The sequence below is a fragment of the Ochlerotatus camptorhynchus genome, unplaced genomic scaffold (genome assembly GCF_037179485.1).
Source record: "Ochlerotatus camptorhynchus isolate MF236.1 unplaced genomic scaffold, CSIRO-AGI_Acam_v1.1 ptg000033l, whole genome shotgun sequence".
Lineage (NCBI taxonomy): Eukaryota > Metazoa > Arthropoda > Insecta > Diptera > Culicidae > Ochlerotatus > Ochlerotatus camptorhynchus.
In genome coordinates, this window is record NW_027040524.1 from 540544 (window position 1) to 566755 (window position 26212).

Sequence of the window (26212 nt, forward strand, 5' to 3'; positions counted from 1 at the left end):
TAGCTAAGAAGCAGTCCTGTAAAGGCGTGTCTAATCGGTAAATTCATGGGATGTTTGGTATGCTATGATTCCCCGTATTGCGCTAGCCTTCCAAAAACTCGCAAGCTTCCGTTTTCCTCGATGTGAGAATTGAACCATTACAAACGAGAATTTCGACGAACAGGAGCATCCGAGGCATATGTTCAATCTCCTTCAAGAATGATACCAATTGTACTATGATCGTCCATTCGGCTTGATTAAGATCCCAAGCGGTAAGAAAACATGTCCATCCTTGGTCTTCTGGACACCGTAAGTTGTCGTGCAGCGTAGTCGGTAAACAGTCATTTGAATTAGCCTTGTAAGATAAATTCGCTAAGTAATCCGAAATGTACCCATATTATTTCGACGAAGCGCAAACCACCACATTGCGTTGCCTCTCCTGTCCTCTTCTGGTGGATTTCCAACACCTTTTGGCCTTTCTTTGGGAGGATCCTCCAACAAGGTATGCCGATGGGCATTCTCGACAATGTCTTAGTTCAGCAAGATTGGTGCTTCCCAAATCATTCTTCAATCGTTTCCCTCTGTCAGTGCTTGAATTTTGGCGACCCTGTTCGCAACGTGAATTCAATCGTGTTAAGCCATTCCTCACCCACCGTTACAGGTAGGTTCAATTGAATACCTTGCCGTTTCACAGTTGCAGCTCAATCCACCCAGTTTCGCAAGAACTTCGTTGTGCTTGGAAAGAGTTACAGTTTACTGACCATCCCGTTCGACTGTACGCTCGAATAGCTCCTCGCAGCGTGTCTCGTCCGGCGTGTATTTGCTGACGGCTCCCACTTCCTTGCAAGACCAAACCGTTCCATTGACTTCTCCAGATCGTTCAATACTGACATGTTACAAGCATATCTCGTAACTTGGCTTGATGTAGTAACTTCGCCTGTCACTATCCAACCGATAACTGTTTCGGTGAGTACTGGCAGACCGGTTCCCAGTGGAATCTCGCTTTCGGATGGGAAGAAGCTGAAGAAAGCTTGGATGCCCATGACCAAGTCGACCTTTCTCGAGCGGAAGAATTCTAGATCTGCCAGTTCGATGTCTGCCGGTATGTCCCATCCATTTGCCTGCACTGTAGAAGTAGGCAGACAAGCTGTGACCTTCGGCAAGACGAGAAATTCCATCGTTCGAGAGTATGACAAGAACCGAGACTTGACGACAGCTTGGATTTTGCGATTGACTCTCGTTCCGGTTTGTCCAACACCCGATATCGAAACATCCACCTTCTCACTAGAGACCTTCATCAGCTGACTTAGATCTTCCGAGATGAAGTTGCATTGCGACCCGAAATCCAACAGTGCGCGTGCCGGATAGCGAGAACCCTGGTTGTCCTCGATCACAACAACTGCTGTAGCCAGAAGTACCTGCGCCGTGTGACTCTGTGCTGTGTTCGACGATACTATCTGAACCGATGCGGCATTCGCTGCCTTGGGATCAGAACTTGAATCGTTCAAGTTACCACTTTTACCCGAATTGGCCTTCTTGGGTGATCCATTTCTACTGCTTCTTCCTTCGCCAGTTGCGACACGAGAACATTGATGAACAATCTCGAGCTAGATGTCCTCGCTTGAGACAGTTTCGGCAGAGTGACTGTGCTCGAATGAACGACTCCCTGCTGGAACCGACATTTCCAGGAAAGCTGGGCACGTATGTAGTCCATGAACCTCCGTACACGATGGGCACTTAGCGGTATTCCATTGTACGGCGTGGTGGCTGACCTTCGGTGAAAACGACTTCCATTTGGGTTGTTGCGGCTCGTTTTTGAGTTCTGCCTTTGGTAGAGACTCGAGGATTTGAATTCTCCGTTGTAGGAACTCCTGCAAGTCCTGTAGAGTGTCTTGCTCCTTAGCGGACGTGTGTTCCTCCCAGCCACGTCGAGTGACTGGATTCAGCCGAGAGTCCTTGTATTCGGCTGGTTCGATGACTTGATCCATTATCTGAATCGCACGGTCGAATCCATCAGCCAATCTGTGGAGATCCGTGACCGATTCCTTGGTAAGTGAAGGCAGTTTCACTAGAGCTTGAACTTGCTTCCTCCTCAGTAATTTGCTGTTGTTGTATCGTTTTAGCAACGACTCCCAAGCAATCGGATAGTTATTACTAGTGATCTTTAACGGATCGACTAGTGCCTTAGCTTCGCCTGCTAAGCAACCCTTGAGGTAGTGGAATTTCTCCACTTCCGGAAGATCTGGCTTTTCATGGATCAAAGAGGTGTAGAGATCTCTGAAATTCAGCCAATCATCGATGTCTCTGTCGAAAGTCTGAAGCTTGATTTGCGGCAGGCCTACACGGTCCATTGTACCATGTGGACTGGCGGCGTCCCCACTCCGTGTTAACTGGTTTAGTGCTGATTCTTCCTGGAACTTCTTGGCCTTCTCCATCAAGAACGATTTCGCATCGTAGTAGCGATTCTCGAACTCCAGTTGCTCCTTTTCGACACCTTCTTGCTCTTCGTAGTCCTCATGCGATTTGATTTCCCAAGAAGTCTCACTAATTTGCTCCCACAACAAATCTATACGTTCGAGGTGGACATTGACCTGACTAGCTGTTGTACCCTCTTTATAATACCTAACGAACTGACTTATGTTGTTTAACGACGCTCGAAGACCCTTGAGTTTTGACTTCAACACCTTCAAGGAGTCGGTTGACCTGGTAATCTTCGTTGACATGGTTGTTGTCGGAGCAAACACGCTAAGAGAGCTAACCTGTGCAAACGACAGTTTATGCCGACAGCCGAATCCAAATTGCCTCAAAATCACGATAACTATCCTTTCGAACCACGAAGTTGTAAAGCCTTACGGTAACATGTCGGTAGATCGTATCGAAATCCACTGCAGCGAAGGAGGAATGTACCAATGTAGTATCACAAGAGAGCCTGCTTTGGCAGGACAGATACTTATTCTCACCTGGAGAACTACAGATGGTGCTGAACGTCACGCAGTATGTAAAGTAGCAGTCCGAAAACAAACAAAACCTCAGGGCTTGCGTTCGTGAATGAATTGACTCCAATAGTCCAACTAGCATCGAAATGTTGAATATTTATTAGGTGTAGGATCAATAACTTCCAGCTTCAGCTGGGAATATACTGTATTTATGTATTTACCTGGCCAAGATGACCGTTGCACGATGCCCGAGCCTGAAAGCGTGATGTGATGCCGTCTTTTGTATTGTCATAAGGAAGTAGCAACATAATCATCCACAATCGCCACCGAATTCCTCGAATGGTGCCCGGAACCAAGTTCTTCGCGAACTGGTTCACCACTTCGGCGTCCGTAAGCACTCGCCGATTCGCTAACAATAACAGAAGTCAAAATGTGGGTGTTAGTTGGGAAATTTTGTCGCTTCGGCGGACATATACCAGTTCTTACAATCCTGATGATCGTCGAAAGTGACCGAGTAGAGCCAATATCCACTTGTAGAAACTGGTTGCACTAGACGATTATGTTGAAGGACGATGGCAACCTTCCTCTCTGTTCCACAACTAGTCGATGATTTTCAGCGATGGTGGGTTTCCCGATGTAGAATAATAGGTGATGTTGTTTGGTTGCAATAGATCCTTTCACGTAATTGACGATGGCGATCGAATCCTTTGATCCACTTCAAGGCTGGCGATTGGTCTTTTGTGGCATACGAGGCTGGCGGTTTGGTGCTCGTACGATGGCGCACTTCTATCGTACCTTGGTCAAATCGTAGAGATTTGGCCAATCCAAAGTCCACCGGCAGTAGAAATCCGGCTCGGGGACCGTCCCGACCGATTGATGGTGACTTCTACTTGCCTTTGAACTTTCCTTTCCAGTCCGTATCCTTCCTTGCTCCAACCAAATCCCGAGCCAAATCCTTCGTCATCCGTAGGCCAATCCCTTTTTCTCGCATGCAGAACACAACACGTCTTATCCACAAAATACCGTTTATTACAAGAACAATACATTGATTTTATTAACAACAACACTACATTTATTTTTACTAAAACAAAACAATAATTTCATACGGGGTTCGCCCCCGGTCGACTGCTCGCGACGGTGTTTTTTAGACTAATTTTAATTTCCTAATGTTTAGTCAATAGTCAAGCGTCTAGAATTAGTTCCACAAGAAGCTTCTATAATAATCTTCTTAAGAAAATATGACAAATAAATGTTAATTTTATGGATCACACCTAGGGTAGGTGTTCCAGTTATTGGTAGACGTTCCTATTATGGTGTGTTCTAATGGTAGTTTATAGGATATACATATGTTTTTCATGTTTTGGATCCTTTTCTTTTTATTCAAATTATTACGTTTCTTGAAACCCGTGACGTAGTTTATAGATAACCCCAAATTAATATCGCTTAAAACGAAAATTTTGCATCGATGAATGACTAAGTGTATTCTCTCTGATGTGATATTCATTTATTTTTTTACGGTGCATTTAACATTAAAAAAAAGTCCATATTTGTGGACAAAGTGTTTAAATTTCGATACTTCTCGGTAGCAACTAATGCCGCGAATATACTTGGATGACAAAACTATGAGCATTATTTTTATAATAAATTATGAGCACATCCATAGTCACACTTGTATAGTTTGTGTATAGTTGTTGTGCTCAAAATTACTATACAAATAATGTTTATGCCAATAGCAGGTCATACAAGTGTATCCGCGGCATAACAATAACAAGTAGGAGCTCGGTCAATCACTACGCAAATCAAAGGAGCTATTTGGAGCTATTCGAGCATACTGCAAATAGCAAGTTGCTTATATAGTTCGTTTCATTTTCTTACATTCTACTTTAGTAATTATTTTATCAATCCATCCAATCATATGCACAATTAAATTGGTAAGAAATCTCGCACCAAATTCTAGTAGAAACCACACAATTATCAATAACTTCACCCATGTGGTTGGTCTCGTGGCCTAAAATAAGGATTCTCTCGAACACGTTTCCATTTAATGCAGTTCATAGCGCTTCATTGAAAGTTGCTAGTTTTACCGCAAGCTTTCATCCCAAAAACCACAAACGATCCTATTTCCAATTGCCATACCCTCCCCTTTTCACGTCAACACACATAGGATAAACTTGCCTATTATGGACTTCCTAGCAGTTGTTTTAGTCCAATGGAAAACTTAATTATTTTTTTGGCTCGTTTTGATTTTTCTAAAATGTTGGATAAAGATATAGAAAATCTAAATAAATCCAAATAGATTCTTTTGAAAACTTACTCTTAAAGCATTTTTTTTCTTTTACATCATGAAAAAAGTTGGACGTAAAAAAAAATTTCTACACGTAAATTGTCTTCAGTATTGCATAAACATACTGATTTTGTTTCTATGCTGATCCGTTTAGAAGAAATTCACGTTTAACCTCACATTTAGCTACATGTAAATAAACAAGGTAAAAACAACCGATTCGGTTGAACTACATTTTAAAAAAATCCAACAACAGGTAACCATCCGTTACACATTGTTATTTTCTATAACATTGCATAAATCCGTGACTGGCCCACTAAAGGAAAGGGTCCATAAAAGGTAAATCCACCCTACACGCACTGACTGGTGTGATTGCTCATCAGTTGCCATGTGAACTAATTTTCCTCGAAATAATCGCTGACTGTGGTGAAGTCTCGTGGAATGCCAAACGTGTGTATTTGTGCTACTGCAGCACAGCACACACACGTGATGATTAAGTTTTGGCATGCTGAAAATCTACGCTTTCTTCGCGAAACAGAAACCACGTCCTTACTGCTGGCTGTGCTACGAATGATGCCAACCTCTCTCTTTCTCTCTCTGCCCACACCCGATTGTCTCGTTCGCCTATTTGGGTGGGGTGGTATGTGTGTAGGTAAGTACGCGAGTTTCACATAATCAGCATCGTTATCAGATCATTGAGCATGTACCATACCAAACATGGAGTTGAGTTGGCAGTTTATCAAATTGCAATCCCCTGCGGGACTGGGAAGCGATCAATGGGTTGTGCACGGATGGCTTGTGACGTTATTGTTAGTGTCTTCTTCTAGGCTTTACACTGTTCATGTTGTCAGCTCTCATTTTTTGACGTAGGACTACATCTTTAATTTCTATAATGGGGGTGAACTTTGTGACAACCGAAAATGGAACAGGAAACAAAATCATGAAAGATTTTAAACATTAATAACTCAGCTGCCCCTGGACCAATTTCAATAATTTTATCACCAATCGATCAGAAATATGTCTACGCATCTATAACAATACTGATGATTGTCAACCAGACTCTATTGAAAAAAAGGCAATGTCAAGCATTGCCTAATGCACAAAAATAAGTGATTATTTTATTACTGTTTTCATGAAATAAACGTTCTTCCCAAACACAGTCGTCATAATCGAGTACCACTTGGTTGTACATCATTCTGCTTTAACCTGAAAATATATAGAAAGCACTGCTGTCTAGCCTCAACTAAGATCCGTATCTAAATCTCCCAGACTTGTTCCGTCGGCGAATAATAAGGTGGAATGGCCAATAGAGGTAGTCTACCTCGGCTTAACACTAGACAGCAAGCTGATGTTCTGGGAGCACGTTGACAAAACCAAAACCAAGTGTAACATCTTGATAAGATCACTGTATCCACTCATCAACAGGAGGTCTACTCTATCCCTGAAAAATAAGCTTTCTGTCTACAAACAAATCATCCTTCCCGTAATAGAATACGGGATGCCAATCTGGGAGAGTTGCGCCAAATGCCATCACCTTAAAGTCCAAGGGATCCAGAATAAGATCCTTAGGACGGTCCTAAACAGTCCCCCGTGGACTAGAAATTCTAAGATCCACCTCCTGGCTGGAAATCAGACATTAGAAGAACGGAGAGTATTCATCCTGGAAAGGTTCAGAGACAACTGTCTGAGATCAGATCTTCAGATCATACGTGATCTAGCACGTTAGGTTAAGTTATACTCGTAGTTAGGTAGGTTAACACTTTTTTTTCCATTCAAACAAAACACACCCCCAAAGGGGTATTCTGTAAACTAGTTGAAAAACGTAAATATTAAATTAGAATATCAAATTAAACAAAGATGAAGAGCCAGGTAAGCTAATCAATTAAAATGTTAAATCAATGCACTATCATAATCAACAGAAATAAACATAATTTTACTACTACTACTAGCCTCAACTCATTTTCGCTTCAGACGGCGTGGTGACCAGGCAGCAGAAGCCACAATAGCAGTAGTAGGAAGGTGGTGGCAGGTTAGGTAGTCCACGCTTCTACCCAACAAGCAACAATGACTGGTCCTGGCAAAGGAGGAAAAGGTCTTGATAAAGGAGGCGCCAAGCGTCATCGCAAGGTTTTTCGTGATAACCGCCATCCATCGTCTGGATCGCCGTGGCAGTGTCAAACGTATCTCCGGTCTGATCCACGAGAAAACACGTGTGCTGAAGGTGTTCCTGGAAAATGTGATCCGTGATGCTGTCACCTACACTGGTTAAATCATCACCACCTTTGGCAACAAAACGGCCCTTTTAAGGCCAACAAGTGGCAATCTTGTAACCAAACTTGGAAGCAGGGGTGCAAGTAATTTTGATCGATTCTCTTCATCAACTTTCTCTTTGAAAAAAAAAATACTACAAATTTGGTACGCCTACAAATGATAAACGGAAAGAGTTAAGATAATAGATGATCGATCAATTAAAAGAACTTAATGCTCTTCACACTTATTCCATCAACTAGCGGTCCTACGTCAAGCTTCCGTTCGTGCTCTTAGGCACAGACCCTTCTTCTTTTTTTAATTCGATTATTTGTTACAGCTCATTCGCTTTAGCTTCACGGAGCCGAAGATCAATTTTTGTTTATCAAAGTTTTCTTAAAACTAAAGTTAGTGGAACGAGGGACGATTTCTCATGATATGCACTATGTGTTACAATTGGGTAAACAGTTCGAAGTAGGGCTAAAAAAAGGAAACCAAGGGTGTATTTGAGATTTTCTCTCCATCGTCCAAAGGTTCTCAACTTAGTGGTCTAGATTAAATTCCACAGTTCTTAATTGAAAGCTTTCTATGTCAACCAATTCCTGGATTTTTAAATTGTGTAGCAATAATGGCCTTCGGCTTGGTAAATCATAGAAGTGTAGCCAATATTGTAATGGGGAATCAAATTTACTTGTGTTCGGTAGTCGACTTAAGCAACAATGCAGGCTCTCGTCAACAAAGTCAGCTTTGTATTTGCATAGCCAGACTAACCACTCATATAGGAACTCAGGCAGGTTCTCTGATCCCTCTAATTCCAAGATTCCAACACAGATATCTCTCTACCATTTATGTCATAGGCGCCAGCGAACTTATCCGAAAGATTCTCAAACTAAATAAACCGTATACCTTATAAAAACCTACTAAAACGCTCATCAATAAATTTAGATCCATAAACCGAACAAACGTCTACTTCCAAATCTATTATAACAACTACCAGCGTTATTATGTATGTATATGGGCAGTAATGAGCACCGTTAACCAAAAAGTTAACTTAATATTAAAACGTTAATGCTAAAGATGACAGCAAATATATAATTGGTGAATTTCCAAGCCTACATTCTCGATCGCGATCACGACATAGATCCTCTCACCCAATACAAATCATGCATAAAAACAAACAAAACCTTGACGCTCGCATCTTACCGTAAACCAAGCTACACATCGTGTAAAACCAATGGAAAAAAATCATAAGAATACCCCTCAACAGGAACGCACCCACCAAATCAACTCAAGATCAGCGCCCAAGCAACACCCATGATCTACAACAATTTATATTACCTTTATATGACTGGTTTTGGTTGCAAAGCAGTTTACTCAACATGATTCTATGCATTTGTTTTACTTCGGCGTACTGTGGCGATCTAGACAGAAGCTGCCATGCACACCCTCTGCACGATACACACTTAGAAATACCTAATATTACAGGTGACGGAATTCATCTTTGACATAAAGGATGAGACATAAACAAACATGTCATGTCAAATTAAGTGCTTCGAGACTGAAAAGTTCGTTACTCGACAACAAGTACGATTGATTGAGCTGAATTTCGCGTCTATTATGACCCAATTTTAAGTAAAAATTGACGCTCGTATATGTCACTCTCAAAACACTTAAATTTACATGAATTTTTCTAAGTGTGAATGATCAACACTTCTTCCATATCTCCTTCACGCCCACCCTTCACAAATACTGCAAGATCGTGTTTTCGGTGTCTTTTCTTCTTCGAACACACCACACTCGGGTAGACAAAACAATTAGCTCATCACATCGAACAATAGATCTACCGAGCGAGCAAGGTCATAGCGAATTGTTGAAATGTTGAATTGTTTGCCCTAACTTAACATCTTGACTAGATAGAAGTCTGTTCCATAAAATGGGTCTTGTTCGTGGAAATCTCTCTTAGCTCAGTCTATTAAGGCGCAGCTATAAAGCAAGATCATGCTGGAACTGATTTGGTTGAATTCCCGTTTTGGCATGCCTTTTGTTTACGTGCGTTCTAAAGAGTTCGCGCGCGTACAGACTTAGGACTTTCTTTACTCAATGCGAAATCCAGCATGGTCGCAGAGAAAGACTTGAACTTGATTTCAAAGAGTTGATAGGCTGCATAGAATTATTCCAGCAGGGTCGAGCTTTGGAATAAGAATCCTTCGTTTATTTGTAGTGTAACCAGTTGGTTACAATCCGTGGATTTTCGTTTGTATGAGTTGTTGTTGTTTGGAAAATTCACGTATTTTAATATAGAAGACAGAAGGCAACACACAGCAGCGAGAGGGTTAGTACCGCTGCAAAAACACTCGAACGATACTAAAGGGAGGAAAATCGTAGTCATAAGCTAAAAATGGAGAATGATCGGCAAAAGGCATGCGAGTGGCCGTCTTCTAAAAGAAAAAACCTTCTAATTGGCAGAAGTAATCAGGCGTCCGTGTAGACTGGTATCGTAAAGTGCAGTGCCTTTTAGTGTACCCCCCCCCCTTGTGGGGTTTCTGGGATGTTGGACTGCCTCCGTCAGGACCTCGTACCATATATAAAACGGTCTTACACGGCTCGGCTTCCGAGATGGCTTTCGAGCCTAATAGTAAATGATACTCGATCGTCCGTCAGGGACGATTCCCTCAGACCGGTGGCCTTAATTGTCAAGGAGGGTCCCGTCTCGGCTCGACCAAGGTGGAACGCCACCAGATCCGCCATTCTCCCAAAGCTGCAACAACACTGTCTGCAGCCCGCGCCACAAGTTTCCGGCCATACGGTAGTGCAGGAGCAGCCGTGTGGGCCAACGCCAGCGTCCCGACGCCGTAGGAGATTCCGCTGCAGCAGTGAGTACTACATTTTAAACCCTCGCATACACGCCACATATATGTGAAACCCCACACCCCACACGCCACAGAAAAGGGCAATACATGTTTTAGAAAATGTGAATATTCCTGTGTTTCATACTTTGTCCGCGTAGCCCCTCCGAATACCCAGTAACATGCCGGCCCTGCGACACAGTTCAGAGGTCTCATGCTACTGAGCTAGTTACCCGGGAGTGTCTGGTCATGCCATAGTCACAGTAGTAAGCAGTAAAATTACGTTTATTTTCCATCCATTATGATTTTACATTGTTCATACATTCCAATTTATTATTAGCCTGAAGGCCATCTTTGTTGTTATTCTAATCTACATGTTTACGTTTTTCAACTAGTTTACAAGATACCCTTTTGGGGTGTGTTTTGCTTGAATTTAAAAATAATTTGATAACCTACCTAACTACTAATAACTTAACCTAATTAGCAAGATTGCGGATGATCTCGTGATTTGATCTCAGGCAGGCGTCTCTGAACCTTTCGAGGATGAGCGTACTGCGCTCCTCCAGTGACTGAAGACCAGCCAGGCGGTGGATCTCAGAATGTTTGAGTCCACGGGGGACTCTTGAGGATCATCCTAAGGATCTTGTTCTGGATACTTTGGAGTTTGAGGTGAAGGCACTTACCACAACTCTCCCATATTGGTGTTCCGTACTCAATGGCGGGGCGGATGATTTTCTTGTGGACGGCAAGCTTGTTTTTAATGGAAAGGATGGACTTTCTTTTGATAAGTGGATAGAGCGACCTAATCAAGATGTTGCACTTGGTGGATGATTTGTCCACATAGGAACGGAACAACAACTTGCTATCAAGGGTGAGACCAAGGTAGATGATTTCTATGGGAGTATTATCAAGGTGGACTTTTAAGTTACCAGGCGGGACAAGCCGAGGTGAATTGGAGTGCGGAAGTAGTATGGTCTGTGTTTTAGCTGCATTGATACAAATCTTCCAGCTTTTGAAATAGTCGGACAGAACATCCAGGCCTGATTGGAGTTTTTTCGTCAGAGCACGGATCACTCAACCCTTATAGATGATGGCAGTGTCATCCACAAACATTGGCAAAATACCACCACCCGGAAGGGGAGGAACATCTGACGTGAAGATGTTGAAGAGGATAGGACCAAGAAGGCTACCCTGGGGAACGGTGAACGTATCAGAAGGTGAATTGCTTAAGAAGACCTGGAATGATCTGCCCGACAAGTAGTTTTTGATGATCTTGACAAGGTAGATCGGGATGTTGTATCGATGCAGCTTGTACGCTAGGCCATCCTACCAGACATTGTCGAACACCTTCTCGACGTCCAACAATGCCATGGCAGATGTATTGTTAACGGACTTGTTCCGCTTGATGATGTTAGTAACCCGTGCGAGTTGGTGGAAGGTAGAGTGGCTTTTCCTAGACTCAAATTGCTCTTTGAGAGAGATGTTATTATCATTTGAAATCAGCAGCAGACGGCTGAGTATCAACTTTTTGAATAGCTTTGAGATAGATGACAAGAGGCTTTCGGCACTGGTCTTTGCCACTAGGCTTGCAGAAAGGTAGCCAAGCCCCTAACACTTATTGAAGAAGACAGCAGTCAAGTTTTTCAACTCGAGGTTTACCACTCCATCGACACAAGCGGCCTTCATGTTCTTGGTTGATTTAATCGCTGCTATCAGCTCATCAGCCGATATTCGACTTTCGTTAGGGACAACTACGGGGGTGGTAGCGACTCTTGATATTGCCTCCGATACTGCAGGCTCGTAGGGACTCACCATGGCTTGACCAAAGTTATGTGAATTCACAAAGTGTTGACCAAGAGCATTGGCCTTTTCAACTGGGGTTATGAGTAAGGATGGATCCGAATTCTGATTAGGAGAGGAAAGGGAGAGATGGGCCTTGGTTTATTTTTTTTAAATCTTTGCCATTTTACAAAATGGCTTAGCACAATCTGGGAGAGAGCGAATCTTGTTTGCAAAATCGATATTTCTGTGATCCGGTGTTCTTGGCTTGGATGATTTTGTTCAAACGGTTGCAATTGGTCTTCAGGTTAGACAGCCTAGTACGCTGGTACTGCCTACAAATCGTGTTGCGGAGTCTAATGAGGTCTTTAGTGGGCCTGTCAAGGTTCAGAGTATTATTCACCTGTTTGGATACTGGAATATGTTGCTCCCTGGCCCGGGAAATCACTTCATCGATGGAGCGCAGACACCGGTCGATGTCGTCAGTCGTTTCCGGGTGGACGTCATAGTCGATACTGATGTCAATGCAGTGTTGGAACTGCGACCAATCTACCCGATGGAACTTGTTAACTGAAGAACCTACCTCAGCCACCACCGGATAGTGGTCCGAGCTGAGTGCCAGATACACGACAGGTTGCGATATGTTACCCATGTTGCTGATGTAGATATCGATGGTGGCGTGAGCACTGGGCCTACTCAACCGGGTGGAAGCTTCCGGACTCAAGATGTTGTACTGCGCTTCCTGCAGATCGTTGTTCAGAATGGTACCGTTTTGATTGCGCCGACTTTGCCCCAAGCTTGTTGTTTGGCATTCAGGTCGCCAGCAAATCCCAGTCGGCGCCGCCGGGATGTTCTGAGGCATAACATCTCTGATCACGCCTTCCTTCGAAAGGGAAGTAAAGCCGTTGGTCCCCGGTTCATGAGTTGATGGGTCGATAGGTAGGGTCCAGGTGTGGGAGCTGCCTTCCCGGCACGTCGGTAACATTGATGCTCAGCACGGAAAACAAGATCGACGGAAAAAACAAACCAAAGGAAAAAAAAAAGTCGCCAGCAATGATGTATTTTTCCCGCCGCCAAGTCAGCTTTATAATATCTCAACGAAGATTCGCTGCCGACCCATCCTTATGGTGATGGGGCTAAGCGATGTGCCGACTTCAACCCCGATGGCTTTGATAATTTTGAGTTGGAAGTTCGGCAGCAGGTGGCAGTTGATGTTATGCCTCACAGCAACGACTACATCCCCTCCTCTTGTACTGGTTCTGTTGAGTCTCAAGAGCCGAAAGTCCGATAGGAAGATGTTGACTTTCGGCTTTAGATGGGTTTCAGTGATGATGGCAATGTCGATCTCCTTGGCGTTAAGGAAGTCAAGCAGTTCGATATTCACGGTCCATACTTAGTAAGAAGGGACAGGGCAGCATGAAGCTGTTCAGATCGGGTCTTGCAGGTGCACAGGATGATGATGACCTCTGCTACGAGTGTTACAAGTTCCTCCAAGTAAATGGGGAATCGTCGACGGACTCACCTCACACAGCACTGGCATACGATAAACCAGGGGCAGTGGAACGACCTTGGTTCAGCTGGGCCGCTGCAGCAGCGAGGCGATGCTGGGCTGATTGGCGGCTGGGGGTCGCTTGCTCGGTTGTAGAATACCCAGCGGGAGTGCTAAGGGCTCGTTGATTGTTGAGAGGAAGCGGTGCTAGGCTCGGGACTAGTCAACGGGGCTGGATTGCAGGGTACTTCGTTTATTCAAATGCATTTTCCTTTTATACAATTTGGTTTACAATGGTTCATGTATGTAGAAATTTAACGGCGCCGGTGGTGTAGTGGTAAGCGTGATTACCTATCACCCCAGCAGGCCTGGGTTCAATCCCAGTCGGCGCCGCCGGGATGTTCTGAGGCATAACATCTCTGATCACGCCTTCCTTCGGATGGGAAGTAAAGCCGTTGGTCCCCGGTTCATGAGTTGATGGGTCGATAGGTAGGGTCCAGGTGTGGGGCTGCCTTCCTGGCACGTCGGTAGCATTGGTGCTCAGCACGGAAAACAAGATCAACGGAAAAAACAAACCAAAGGAAAAAAAAAAATGTATGTTGAAAGGAGTTATTTGGTTAAACGAGTGAGACGTCTGCAGTGACACAAAAATACTCATCCTAGCAATATTAGGCATAATGGATACATTTGGGTTGAGCGAACTGCGCTTACATTCGAAACCTTTCTTGCTGCGCGAACAACCTCGACCCACACAGAAAGGGTGGAAAGAGGAAGCGAGAGAACTGCAGTTCTGTTCTGTTCGCTGGCCTATGTATGTCTTAGGCTGAAACATTTCTCGAGTTTCCTGGGCATAGAATATGATTGTACTTGCCTAATAGTATACTAATGCAGAAATAGTACAGGCTTAGAAAGTTCCAAATCGACAAGTGTGGAGGTACATCTAGAATAGTTGAGAGCCGTCGAAAGTCCAATCAACGACGAAATAAAAAACCAAAGTAGAAGGAAGCCTTGTTTATCTAAACAAATTTTCCCAAGGCGGAAATCTTTTATCTAGTCCATATATTACGTAAGGACAACCAAATCAAAATGAATGTCACACCAGAACTACTGGTGAGTGAATTATGAACTAAACGCTTTACCATAAGACAGGTGTTGTCCATCTGAAAAACTTTACCCAAGACGGAAATCTTCTATCCAGTCCACATGTTAAGTTAGGGCAAACAATGCAAATTGTAAGTCACACTAGTGCCGCCTGGTGAGTTTATTTTGAGCTAAACTTGCTACCATGAAATAGTTCTTGTTCATCTGAAAAACTTTGCTTAAGGCAGAAAACTTCTCTCTAGTCAAGATGGCAAACAATTTAAAACGAATGTCACACTAGCACCATCTGATGTATTAATTCTGAGCTAAACTCATGACCTATGGATAGATTGTGTTCATCTGAACAACTTTACCCAAGACAGTAACCTTCTATTTAGTACATATGTTAGGTTAGAGCAAACAATTCAATATGAATGTCACATTAGCGATGCCTTGTGAGTGAATTCTGAACTAAACTTATTACGCTATGATAAGTCTTGTCCATCTGATCCATTTTTTTTTAGTCTGACCTAGCGCTGCGTGGTAAGTGAGTTGTGAACTAAACTCTTTACCTCAGAAGAGGTTTTGTCCTTCTGAACAACTTTGCTCATGACGGGAGCCATCCATATAAGCCAGATCTGTAGATATCCATCCGTTTTAGCGCCATCTAGTGAGTCAATTTTATCATAAACTATCCATTGTATTGAAAACCTTGTATTTCTGAACACCTTTGCGCCACGAAGCAAAATCTTATATGGATGGTATCTCGCGATCAGGAGTTGAAACAGTTGACTTTTTTTTTTACTATACTCGCATCGATGTCGTGCGCGACAGTCTGTTTGTATTCATACACTCATGCTCTACCGTCGTCTCTCTCACGCAACACAAACGGTAGAACAACATTCGAGCAAAAAGAAAATTGTCAAACAACTACACACTTAGTTTTATTCTACCGAGCTCGGCTGTGCAAATTTCGGCAAATATGGTGATGCAAATTTAATTCCTAAAATCGCAATAGGGCCCGAGATTAACTTCCTAGAAAACTTGAAGTGGCAGTGCAAGCACCTATGATTTAATTGGAACAAGATCACAATTAGGTTCTTCAACACATCTTGGTTCGTGTACTTTTTAGTAACATCTCAAAATAGTGGCTCAATAGGTACAAAAAAGCATGTAATTCACACTCTGTTGCATCAAATATAATATAAAAATGTATAATATAATATACATAATGATTTATGGATTTCTCATTCAACAAACATAACACAAGTTAGATTTGTTGCTCAAGTGTTCCATACAATATCATCTAGGAAATAACATCATACTAATCTGAGTGTAACATGTTTGTTCCTCCCATTTGATGCATGATTTGAAGGTTCATCCAAGCAGTACATTGACACAGTTGAGTTTCATTATTGAGACCTAAAGTAAATCAAGTAAGCAACTTGAAACAGTTTCGTATCAAGATGTATTTCCTGTACCATTTAAGGGATTTATGGGCAACTTAAAGAAATAAAAAAAATTTAGATGTTTTCTGTGTTGCTTGGGGTGTCGAGTTGAACTTCGTTCTCATCGGGTTGTTTAAGCGATGGAATCCAAGGGTGTTTAGACCGACCACCACGTAGTGCATCGAGGCAGCTAGTAGAATCGGTTAATATGATTGTTTCCTGCTGTTTACAAAGTTTTAAAACAGTAGTGATAAGCGCAAAGGCTTCAGCAGAGAAGACACTACAAATGTTAGGGTAACGGTAGCTGAATTCGTCGCTACAGGTAATCGCTCTAGCGCCGGTGAAGATACCATCTTTGGAGCCATCGGTAAAAACTTGTGTGTGTGAGTGACAACGATCTGTGATAAACTCTTGAAACTTTGGTAGGACGATTTCCTTGGTTGTGCCCGCTCTAGTGCCCAACTATCAGTAGCCCTTAGAATGCTGCCCACCTCCGGAAGACATAATGCTGTAGATAGCTGAAATAGATCTTTAATTCGTTTAACCACTGGATAACAGACTGCTTTTGAGTTTTTCTTTACGAGTCGCACTGACAATTGTGAAAGTGGCCTGCTTACTGAGCAGAAAAACGCGGTCCCAGGTCCTTACATATCAAAGAGATTTATGGTAAAATCGCTTGTGTATCGTGTATTTTGCAAAACTCGTTGTTGTCGTTGGTTTAGGGTTTGAATGGATACAAAAATTCGAGCAACGGTATTATGTGATATGAGGGGCTCGGTGGCCTTAGAGCAACCGTTTTTGCTTACTGAGCAGAACATCATGAGTCTAATCTCAGGCCCATCCACATTCAAGATTCGTCAATTGATTTATTTGTTAATATGACTACATGGTAATAACAGTAATTCGGTGATTAAAAAGGTGCTCGTCTGCCTAGTGGCAAACGTTTTTGCTTACTGAGCAGAAGACCGTGGGTTTAGTCCCAAGCTCGTTCGCATTATATGATCGTTAGGACATCAATTCAGCTTATCGTTTACCAAAACGAACCCTGCTGCAAACCCAACCCTCTTATCCAACATCCCAGTGATTCCTCGTGGAAGTGCAGAGGTGTTCTCGGCTTCCATCAAAGCGAGTGTCATTTCAACACAATCCTTCCCATTCCTTTCTTGACCTGTGTTCGGGCGCGGCCGGATCAGATCACCAGTTTTCACACATTGAGGATGATTGCTAGTCCCAAGCATCGTCTTTTGGTTCTCTGTGTAATTACAGCTGATCTGGCAATAACAGAGTAGCAACCGTGGGCGGTCAATCAAGCTCAAGCTCAAGCTCGAGTCGCACTGCCAATTGTGAAAGACGTTGTATAATTGATAGCATAAAAGGAAGACATCCGGATTCAGCGATAATGGCTATGACTGGGCTAGCTTTGAATGACCAGATGCTTGACGTACTACTTCGTTGAAAGTTGGTCTGGTGCTGGTGAGTCCTAATCCAAATAATTGCTTAGAGATAACCTTAGAGCACACTTTTACCAGAGTGGTTCGACTGCTTCTCTTTAACCGTTATCCTGATATCCGTAAGATGTGGATCCTTCTTCTACAGCTGCTCTTCACGGATGTAAGATGTTGAAGGAAGTTTAACTTTGCGTCTACCAGAACACCAAGGATTTTCATTTTCTTACCCGTGGAATTGGAGCATTGTCTATATTGATGGCTCGGCCTCGTTTTCGATGCTGTATATGGCAGGGTTGAAGTAGCTTGGACTTGTTTGGGGCAATAGAGAAACCAACGCTGAGTGCCCATTCGGTAGTGGCGTGGGCGGCTTTCCTTAGAAGTTTACGAACAGTTTCATTATTCTTACCCTTCACTATGAGCATAACATCGTCAAATTTCAACATCAGGCGGTATTCCCTTGAAGATTGGTTGCATGGCCACCAGAAACATAGTTACAGACAGGATCGATCCTTGTGGTACGCCATTTTATGGTTTTCTGAGACTTGAAAGTATCTGTCCGAGAGAAAACTGGATAAAATTATTCATCATTCGTCCTGATATTTCCCAGTTTGATAGGGTACGTAGAATGTCGTGTTTCCTCGCTGTGTCGTAGGCTCTCGATATGTCTAGGGAGACTATTTCTTCGTGTTCATCGTTTTCGAGGTTGATGAGAGCTTCTAAGTTGGATAAGTGCGTTTTGACGCCCTTACCCGCGTGAAATGCATGTTGAAGTGGATCCAGTTTATCTGTGGTTTCTAGCTAAGTGATAAGGCGACGATTGATCATTTTTTGACGTAGGATTACGTCTTTCGGCAACATATTGGAGGTGCAATTTAAAAAACCAAAATCGACCGCGTTACAAAAATTGGTCAGGATTTGATCACTTATAACTCTGTCAATATCAGATGGATTTTAATTCTAAACAAGCCAATCGTTTGGAATGTCATCTACAAATCTGCTAGAATTAACTCCTTTTCAATTTTTAATCGTTCACTATTGAAAATGGCACGAATGTGCAACTACTACTATAATCATGAAAATTATCACCAATTAACTGCGATAAGCGCTTTCTCTAACACAGATTTCAATTTCGAATTCACGAACGGTGTTTATTCAACCAGCGCGTGTTGTGAGTGGTGGTATTCAATGGTCATCATCAGCAGCAGCAGCATTGCTTTCGGCACGTAGCGTTGTAGATTGTTCTACAGTACACGAAGAAAGGCTGCCCACAAGCGCGAGTTGCAGCCCACTGAGCCGTCCATTCGCCGAAGAAGGAGGAAGAAGTTGCACCGCTACTGATCGGATTTCAGTTGCTCGTCGTGACGTTGCGCAAGGTCATCAATCGGATGTCAGTTCCCTTAAGTTTGAATCTAACATACTATGTATTTTCAAGGCAACATTGGGGGTGCAATTTCAAAAATCAAAGTCGGTCGCGACATGAAAATCGTTTGATTTTGGTCCAGAGATGATGGATTTTATTATTAATACGCCAATCGATAGGAAATTTTTCTACGAATCTGTTTAAATTAAGACTTCATCACTTTTCAAAATGTCTTTTGCAAATTGCACGAATGTGCACCTGTTGCTATGATAGATAAAATCAGGATTGGTTCCACTCACTTGCTATAAAAAAAATGATTTCCTGAATTTTGAAATCATTAGATGTTATAATGATATTTTGTACTTGTAAGATACAAGAAGAGGTTGAAAGGCAAGTGTTTGACTCATGAAACCTGTCAATTTCGCTACCAGAGTGTTACAATCAGCGATCTTATGATTCGTGAGCGTTCACTCAGAGTGAGCGCTCGCGAGTCGTAAAATCGCTGATTGTGACTATCTGAAAGCAAATTTGACAGGTTTCATGTGTCAAACACTTGCCTTTCAACCTCTTCTTGTATCTAACAAGTATAAAATATGATTATAACATCTAATGATTGCAAAATTCATAAAATCATGTTTTTATAGCAAGTGAGTGGAAGCAAGCCTGGCTAAACTTATCACCAATTGCCTGCAAAAAGCGCTTTCCTTAACACAGATTTCAAAATTGAATTCCATTCTGACGGTACCTATCTTTATGCCTTTGATGTAAATTTTAGCCCCTCCTATTAAAATAATTATGCCAAAAAAAAATTATCTTGCCAAATTCTCCAGTAAAACTCTGCAAACTTCAAACAGGTTCTGATAATATTCGGGAACTGCATTAAACTTGGGGACGATCTGAATTTTTTCGGATAGCTTATTTAACTTGAGCGAAATTCTTTGTTTCAGGGAAGTTCGGTAAACCTTAAAGCGTTCTGCAAACTTCAAAATATGTTTGTGAAATTCCAGGAAATGTAAGCTCTACAAAATCCAGGAAAGATCTACAAACTCCAATGAACATATACGAACACTCAGGAAGTTTTATGAACTTCAATGAAGTTTTGCGAACCCCAGGAAATCATTTTAAAATCAAGAGAAACAGTGAAGTTCAACAACCTTCAGATAAGTTCTAAAAACTTCAGAGAAGTCTAAGCTCTTCAGACAAATTCTGGAAATCTTGTCGAATTCTCTCCATTTAAGGGGCTTATCCATCAAAAAGCATAAACGTGGGTACCATCCGGTATGCTCAGTTTCTGTGATTGACGTGTTTTCCCTAATGCATATTTCATTTCCGCATTACTATCATCTCCAAAATCATCGAGGAAAAATTTTACAGCATTGTTCTAAACTGGTTTTCAAGCTTCCAACCCATCGGTCCTTTCAGGACCACAAATGACTGATAAAAGAGTTCACTAAGGAGTTCATGTAAGAACTTGTTTCCAAGACATATCGTCCAGGACACCGACAGATCACCTCAAAAACAGAACTATCAAATTGAAAGAAGAAATCAATTAAATATTTACTTTACTTGTGCTGTGACATCAAATCGTTCGTAATCCTACGTCAAATTTACGGTAGTGTCTTGGCTACAACCTCTTACTATTTCAAATAGCTTATTAAGGTAAGCTATATAAACCTCAAATGGTTTGTGCCAAGTCAGTTTCTCACTAAATGAGTTCAAATTTTGGTAGGCTAATCAGGGCCCAATTTGGAACCGTTTGTGCACTGTGGAGCGAAAATTTCAAATTTTGCATCAGTCTAATGTGCATTGAAAGCTAAGCCTCAAGCTCGGGCTTGCCGGTCAAATAAAATTTGCCTTGGTAGTCCGCCCTTAATGCTCCCCGTAACTAAGGTGCGAGTTCTTGGTCCATCTGATCCCTTACTAACAACCAACTGAGCAAAGCACAATGGTCCCGAAACAGGCACCGGAAGCTGCGGTCGCCTATCGATCGCCTTCATCGATATTATGTCATGTATTGATACTTCATACGGTTCAACTCCCAGTTCCGAACGGGCTAATTGCACTCCAGGAAATACTTCCCTCCATTGCACATACACAGGAAATGTAACCCTCACCACCACCAGCACCAGTACCACCACCGGAGCACATCGTTACTGGCGTGATTCAGTCAGCTGGAAGTGACATGCTACCAAGGCGTCGTCGATCGTCCAACGAGAACTGCCAACACATAAAGCAACCCAATTTTATTGCGTTAATTTCCGGATGCAATTTAAACTTGAGCTCCAAACCTCCTCCCATCCGTCGCCGTGACCCTCCCATATTGCTATGTGTACCGGCAGTTCCTGTGCGTTCACATTTCGAAACAAGACTCTCGAGATTATGATCTGATTTACCCGCCATGGCGATGTTGATTGCATCGTTGCTCACTTTTCAGAAATCGGTGGTTTGAGGTTGTTGTTTGTCAAGACTTGTTCCTGCCCAAGTGAACAACGTAAACAGATGTGTGTTTTTCAGGGATGCGACACGGATGGCGGCGAAGATTTAGTCGTAAATTAACACAATGAAGCGAAATTGCATGCGCAGGGGAACTCATCTCGTTGGCGAGGTTGTTGTCAGCACACAGGGGATCCATCGGAACAGCGCATAATGGTAACCGATTTAAATTAATGTGATTTCCTGTAGTATCAACAGTAGCAGAATCGTTGGCTGCCGTTTATCAAGAGCGACTTGTTCTTGGCCGCGTAGGGAACGTCTCTGTCGGATGTTGTGTGGAATGGATCCTCCGTTGGTTTGTTGAACTAGGGTGTGAATGCGATAGAACAAACTTGAAAATTGAACATGCAGATTGTGGTTCCGGCGGAAGATGTCTGCCAGGATGATTTCACTGTCGTTGCATCCCTTTGTTCGCCTTCACAATTAACCAAAATTTTGCGGTAGCTTCCATGCATATGGTGCTCAGGTGAACCGTGATGTTTACAGATTTTACTCCGTTGAGCATAATTTTGCATTCAGGATTTGTGAATGGATGACTTGTACTTGCTCTGAGACAGATTGAAGCGAACATAATTCCGCCATAATTTGTCAGAAAGTGGTACGTTCTGTGTACATTGCCGTGAAGTCGTCGTCGTCATCGTCGTTGCCGTCGTAGTCCTGGTGCTGGAATACGGAACATGTAAGAAGCCGGTAACCACCATCGTCACCGTCGTCGTCGTCGTCGTCGTCGTCGTCGTCGTCGTCGTCGTCGTCTACAGCGACGAAGACGAATGCTTATGGAAGTGAATTAATGAACGTCTTGAACACATTTTGACATAATTTAATTCATTTTACACACATATTTAACGTTGCTCCTAGTGGTGGTGGTGGTGTTGTTGGATTCCATTGGAGTACGAGATAGCATGCGGACAGAAGAGTGGAACGATGGAAAAATTCTTTCCCACGAAGGAATGTTGTTGCCGAATACTGGAAAAGAAGGCAAAGAATCAGTTGCTTCGTGGAAGATCATAGGATAAGGATTTCTTATGAAACAAATGTTTCATTTTGCTTTATTGTTAAAGTCAAGAATATCAATCTGACAAGCGTAGGTCTCGGTGTACATCTATGGGGGTGTTTTCAAACTCATATTTCCGCAAAGAATTAATATGGGTAATCCCTCCACCCTGGATTTTTTTCCTGTCGAACATCGGACTATCCAAGCTGGAGGCGCACAACGATCTCAGCTCTGACCACCAACCGGTGGTGGCTGAAGCCGGTGTCAACGTGGTTCCTGCTAGAAGCCTGTGAAAAGACTGCCACTGTCAAAAGACTGTCAACTGGATGCAGTTCGGACGAATGGTGGAAAGCGGTATCGAAGAAAATATGCAGCTCGACACCGTAAAGGCTGACTAAAAGTAAATTGGTACGCACAAAAAGAACTGTAATTCGTGATTCAATAAGTTTAAAAATTAATGAATGGTTGCTTTGCAGTACTTTTATTAAAACTTCAAAGTTACAGCATTAGATGGTTACATTTGTTTCAGTTCGAACGAAATCTCTAACCTTCCTCTTGATGGAGCCCATCAGTGCCCGCACTGTGGAATCGGACACGGAATCAGCGCATTTTTTCCATTTTGCCCGTATTTGCTGGATGTCCATGACTGCCCCGTCGCCCAGTATTTTTCGAATGGTTGAAATTCCGGGCAATTCGGAGGATTCATTAGCTTGGGGACAAAATCGATGGCAGCATACCACCGTAGAACCACATTGGCGTAGTGGCAGCTGGTCTAATCGGGTCAAAAGATGACTTTGCCCCTATGCTTGCAGATGAACGGCAATACACGCTTTTCAGGCATTCTTCGATGTAAACTTGGGATATCATCGTCGAGGATGTGACAAGTAGTTTCGTTTTCAGGCCACCACTGCAAATCGCTTGCCAAATCATGGCCACGTACAGTCGCGATGCAACATTTTTGACCGGGAAGCTGCATAAAATCAAGTTTGACGTATGTTTCGTCATCGGTCAAAGTTCAGCCTGTTACCGTTTGTAACATTTGTTGATGTATTTCTGTATGTTTATCGTATTCTGCATTTCCATTTGAATTTAAATAATAATTGCTAATTTGATACCCCTAGTTTTAGTACACTATACAGTACCACAGTTTACTACCAACTGCTGGAATAGGTGATGAGCCAACAAATTGAGTTCAGTGGATCATAGGAGAATGGGTACGAGAAGTACAGAGAAAGGGAACGGCGAGTAGCACGGAAACTTCTTCCGCCACTTGCCAAGTAAACTCAAACAAGAGCAGTTGCATAAACTAAAATCCGTTAAAAGTTAGTGACGAAGAGTAAGAGTGTCGTAGTAGCAGTAGTGGATAGAGAGAGAGTCAGGTATGAAACAGGGATTAAAGAAGGTCACATGTGACAATCGGGCCTAAGACCGTTTCTTTTGTGCCCTTTAGGACCCGTTAGTTGTGAGGGTAGCTTTTGGTGGAGCCTCTCGACGATACCGAGGTTGGACTCGGTAAGATTGGGATTTGGGTTCCACCCCAAATGGTACCGAGCAGGTCTCCACACACCCGTGAAATCCAAGTCTGCCATCTCCAAGCCTGGAACCACAGACTCTCAGCTTAGCCCACATTTGTTCGCCAGAGTCCGCCATTGTGCTAACCGACCGGCGTCGCCAGACGGTTTCACCGAGTCTTCATCAACCTCACTGTTTCCCGCCATCAAGCTAGCCACCATCATCGAGACCACCACCACCAGCACCATCACCCCCACCAGTAAATTCCAGCAGCCACCGGCCGGTCAGGTATTACACACCACCCCCCCCCCCCCCCCACACACACACACACACACACCATGTTAAATTAGGGAAATAAATAGTAAAATTGTATTTCACCAGCTTCTTTTTACTACACCTTATCCGAGGTCTGATTTGCCGAGTAAAGTACTCCAGCCGACCTTGAGACTCAGAAATAGTTCTCCAGCTCTGCTAGCCATTAACAGAGGTTGTTGTATAACCCACCCTCACTGGTAGGCCGTTGCTTTGCCAAGCCCGCCGATGTGTTTGTCCTGGTAGCCCCCTAGGTACCCCACCCTAGCAGCAACAAGCCCTTGTCTTTCGTCAAAACTCGGTCGTACAAGAGCCTTGCACACTTTTTGGCCACGGAATTCTGCTTCATGTGCCGGTTTGGATGTTTACTGGCATTGTACGACTTGTATCCTTCCTTGGCAAGGATGTTCCACACCGTTTACAAGTTGGCGTTGTATCTTCTGACCACATCTCGGATCGAAAGACCGGGGTTGGCTTTAACGCACCTCAACACCTTGCTGCACAGCTGACGATCCCTGGTTCCAGTTTTTTTCTGATTCCTTTTCAAACTCAGGGTTTCCTTGTAGGTTTTGAGCACTCGACGAACTGTTGTTTTCGGCATCTTCAGCAGTTTAGCCAACTTGGAACCGGACCACCCTGGATTTTCCAAGTGTTTGGGCACGATATTTTTTCTTCTTTCGAGTTCCATTTTGGTAGTAGATAGAGTAAGTGTGGAATAGAAGTGAGTAGAATCGAGTGAGTGTGAAGCGTGATAGACCGTATGTAAACGGTTCGGTTGATTGGTTCGGAAATTTTGATACAGCTAGAGGTATAAATATGAGGTACCTAAGCTCGTTGACGGCATTCTTATAACAGACTGTGGAGAGAGCGAACGACCAGCAAAGAACTACCAGCAGAAGGGATAGCGGCACTAGCGGACCAACAGAGGGAGCAGCAGATTCGTGGAATCGTGACTGAGGCTGGAAAGCTCGGTCCAGTCTAGAGATGGACGATCCGCTCCGGAGCTGTTCGAAAGACCCGATTCACTAAAGTGAGCTGATGACCCGCGGCTCATTTTATTAGGAACCGCAGCTCATCAGCACACTGTTATCACAAATCTAAAGCATTCAATCCGTCTCTTATAGTGGAGTTTATCAAAAAAGCACGCATTGCTCCTTTACGCATTGAACAGCCACCGCGTAAACCAAGATGCGCGCGTAATTCAACATGTACCTACGATTAGACGATCTTTAATTTCTATTGGTATTATCCAATGTATTTACGTATCCGGCTCTTATTTCTGCTGTTATTCCTCCAGTATATGTGCTCTTACTTCTCCTCCCATATTTCCCTCCAGCTTATCAGCTCAGCTCCGGATCCGAATCATCGGCTCGAATGATTCACTGATATAACAGTTCTTCGGATCTTTTTTTCTCTCGATTCGTCACGATTCAGCTCCGGATCCGGATCTAAGCTGATGATCTGGAGCTGAAGCTGAGAATAGTGCGAGTAATTGTGTTGGAGAATCAAGGTGGATCCCGTCCCGAGCGATATTTCACGCGCGGGGCGAGATTTTGCGAATGTACGAGAGGCAGAGAAGAACTAGTTGTCTCTCTCATTCCAACGCAAATACTGCTCCGCTCCGCTAATGCCCGCTCAGATCTGAATACACCATTACACTTATGATATCAGTGAGCTGATGAGCTGCAGTTCCTAAAAATGAGCCACGGGTCATCAACTGACTTTAGTGAGTCAGGTCTATAGAACAGCTCGAGAGCCCATCTCTAGATCTGAGCTAATGATCTGGAGCTGAAGCCGAGAATAGTGAGAAAAAATCTGCGGAAGAATTAACATTAAAATCTGTATGTAGACTGGAATGCATAGCTGGAGAAAAAGCGTAACATCGTGTAACACGATGTTGATCATATCATTGCGTGTGACATTTGTGTCAAAATTTCTATAATTTCATGGTGAGCTAAAGAGCTGTTTGAAAGAATCGACTCCTTTTAATGAGCTGAACGGGTCTGAT

The 26212-nt window shown here is 43.1% G+C and overlaps 1 protein-coding gene across 1 annotated transcript; it reads right to left on the bottom strand.

The window, feature by feature from the left end:
- Positions 1-732: 732 nt before the first annotated feature.
- On the bottom strand, positions 733-12930 carry LOC135708901 (uncharacterized). The gene is made up of 4 exons (XM_065231086.1): positions 12472-12930; positions 1601-2492; positions 932-1543; positions 733-845 (listed from the first exon to the last, which is right to left on the bottom strand). The coding sequence occupies exons 1-4, from the start codon at positions 12928-12930 to the stop codon at positions 733-735; spliced, it is 2076 nt and encodes a 691-aa protein (XP_065087158.1).
- Between the last annotated feature and the right edge of the window lie 13282 nt (positions 12931-26212).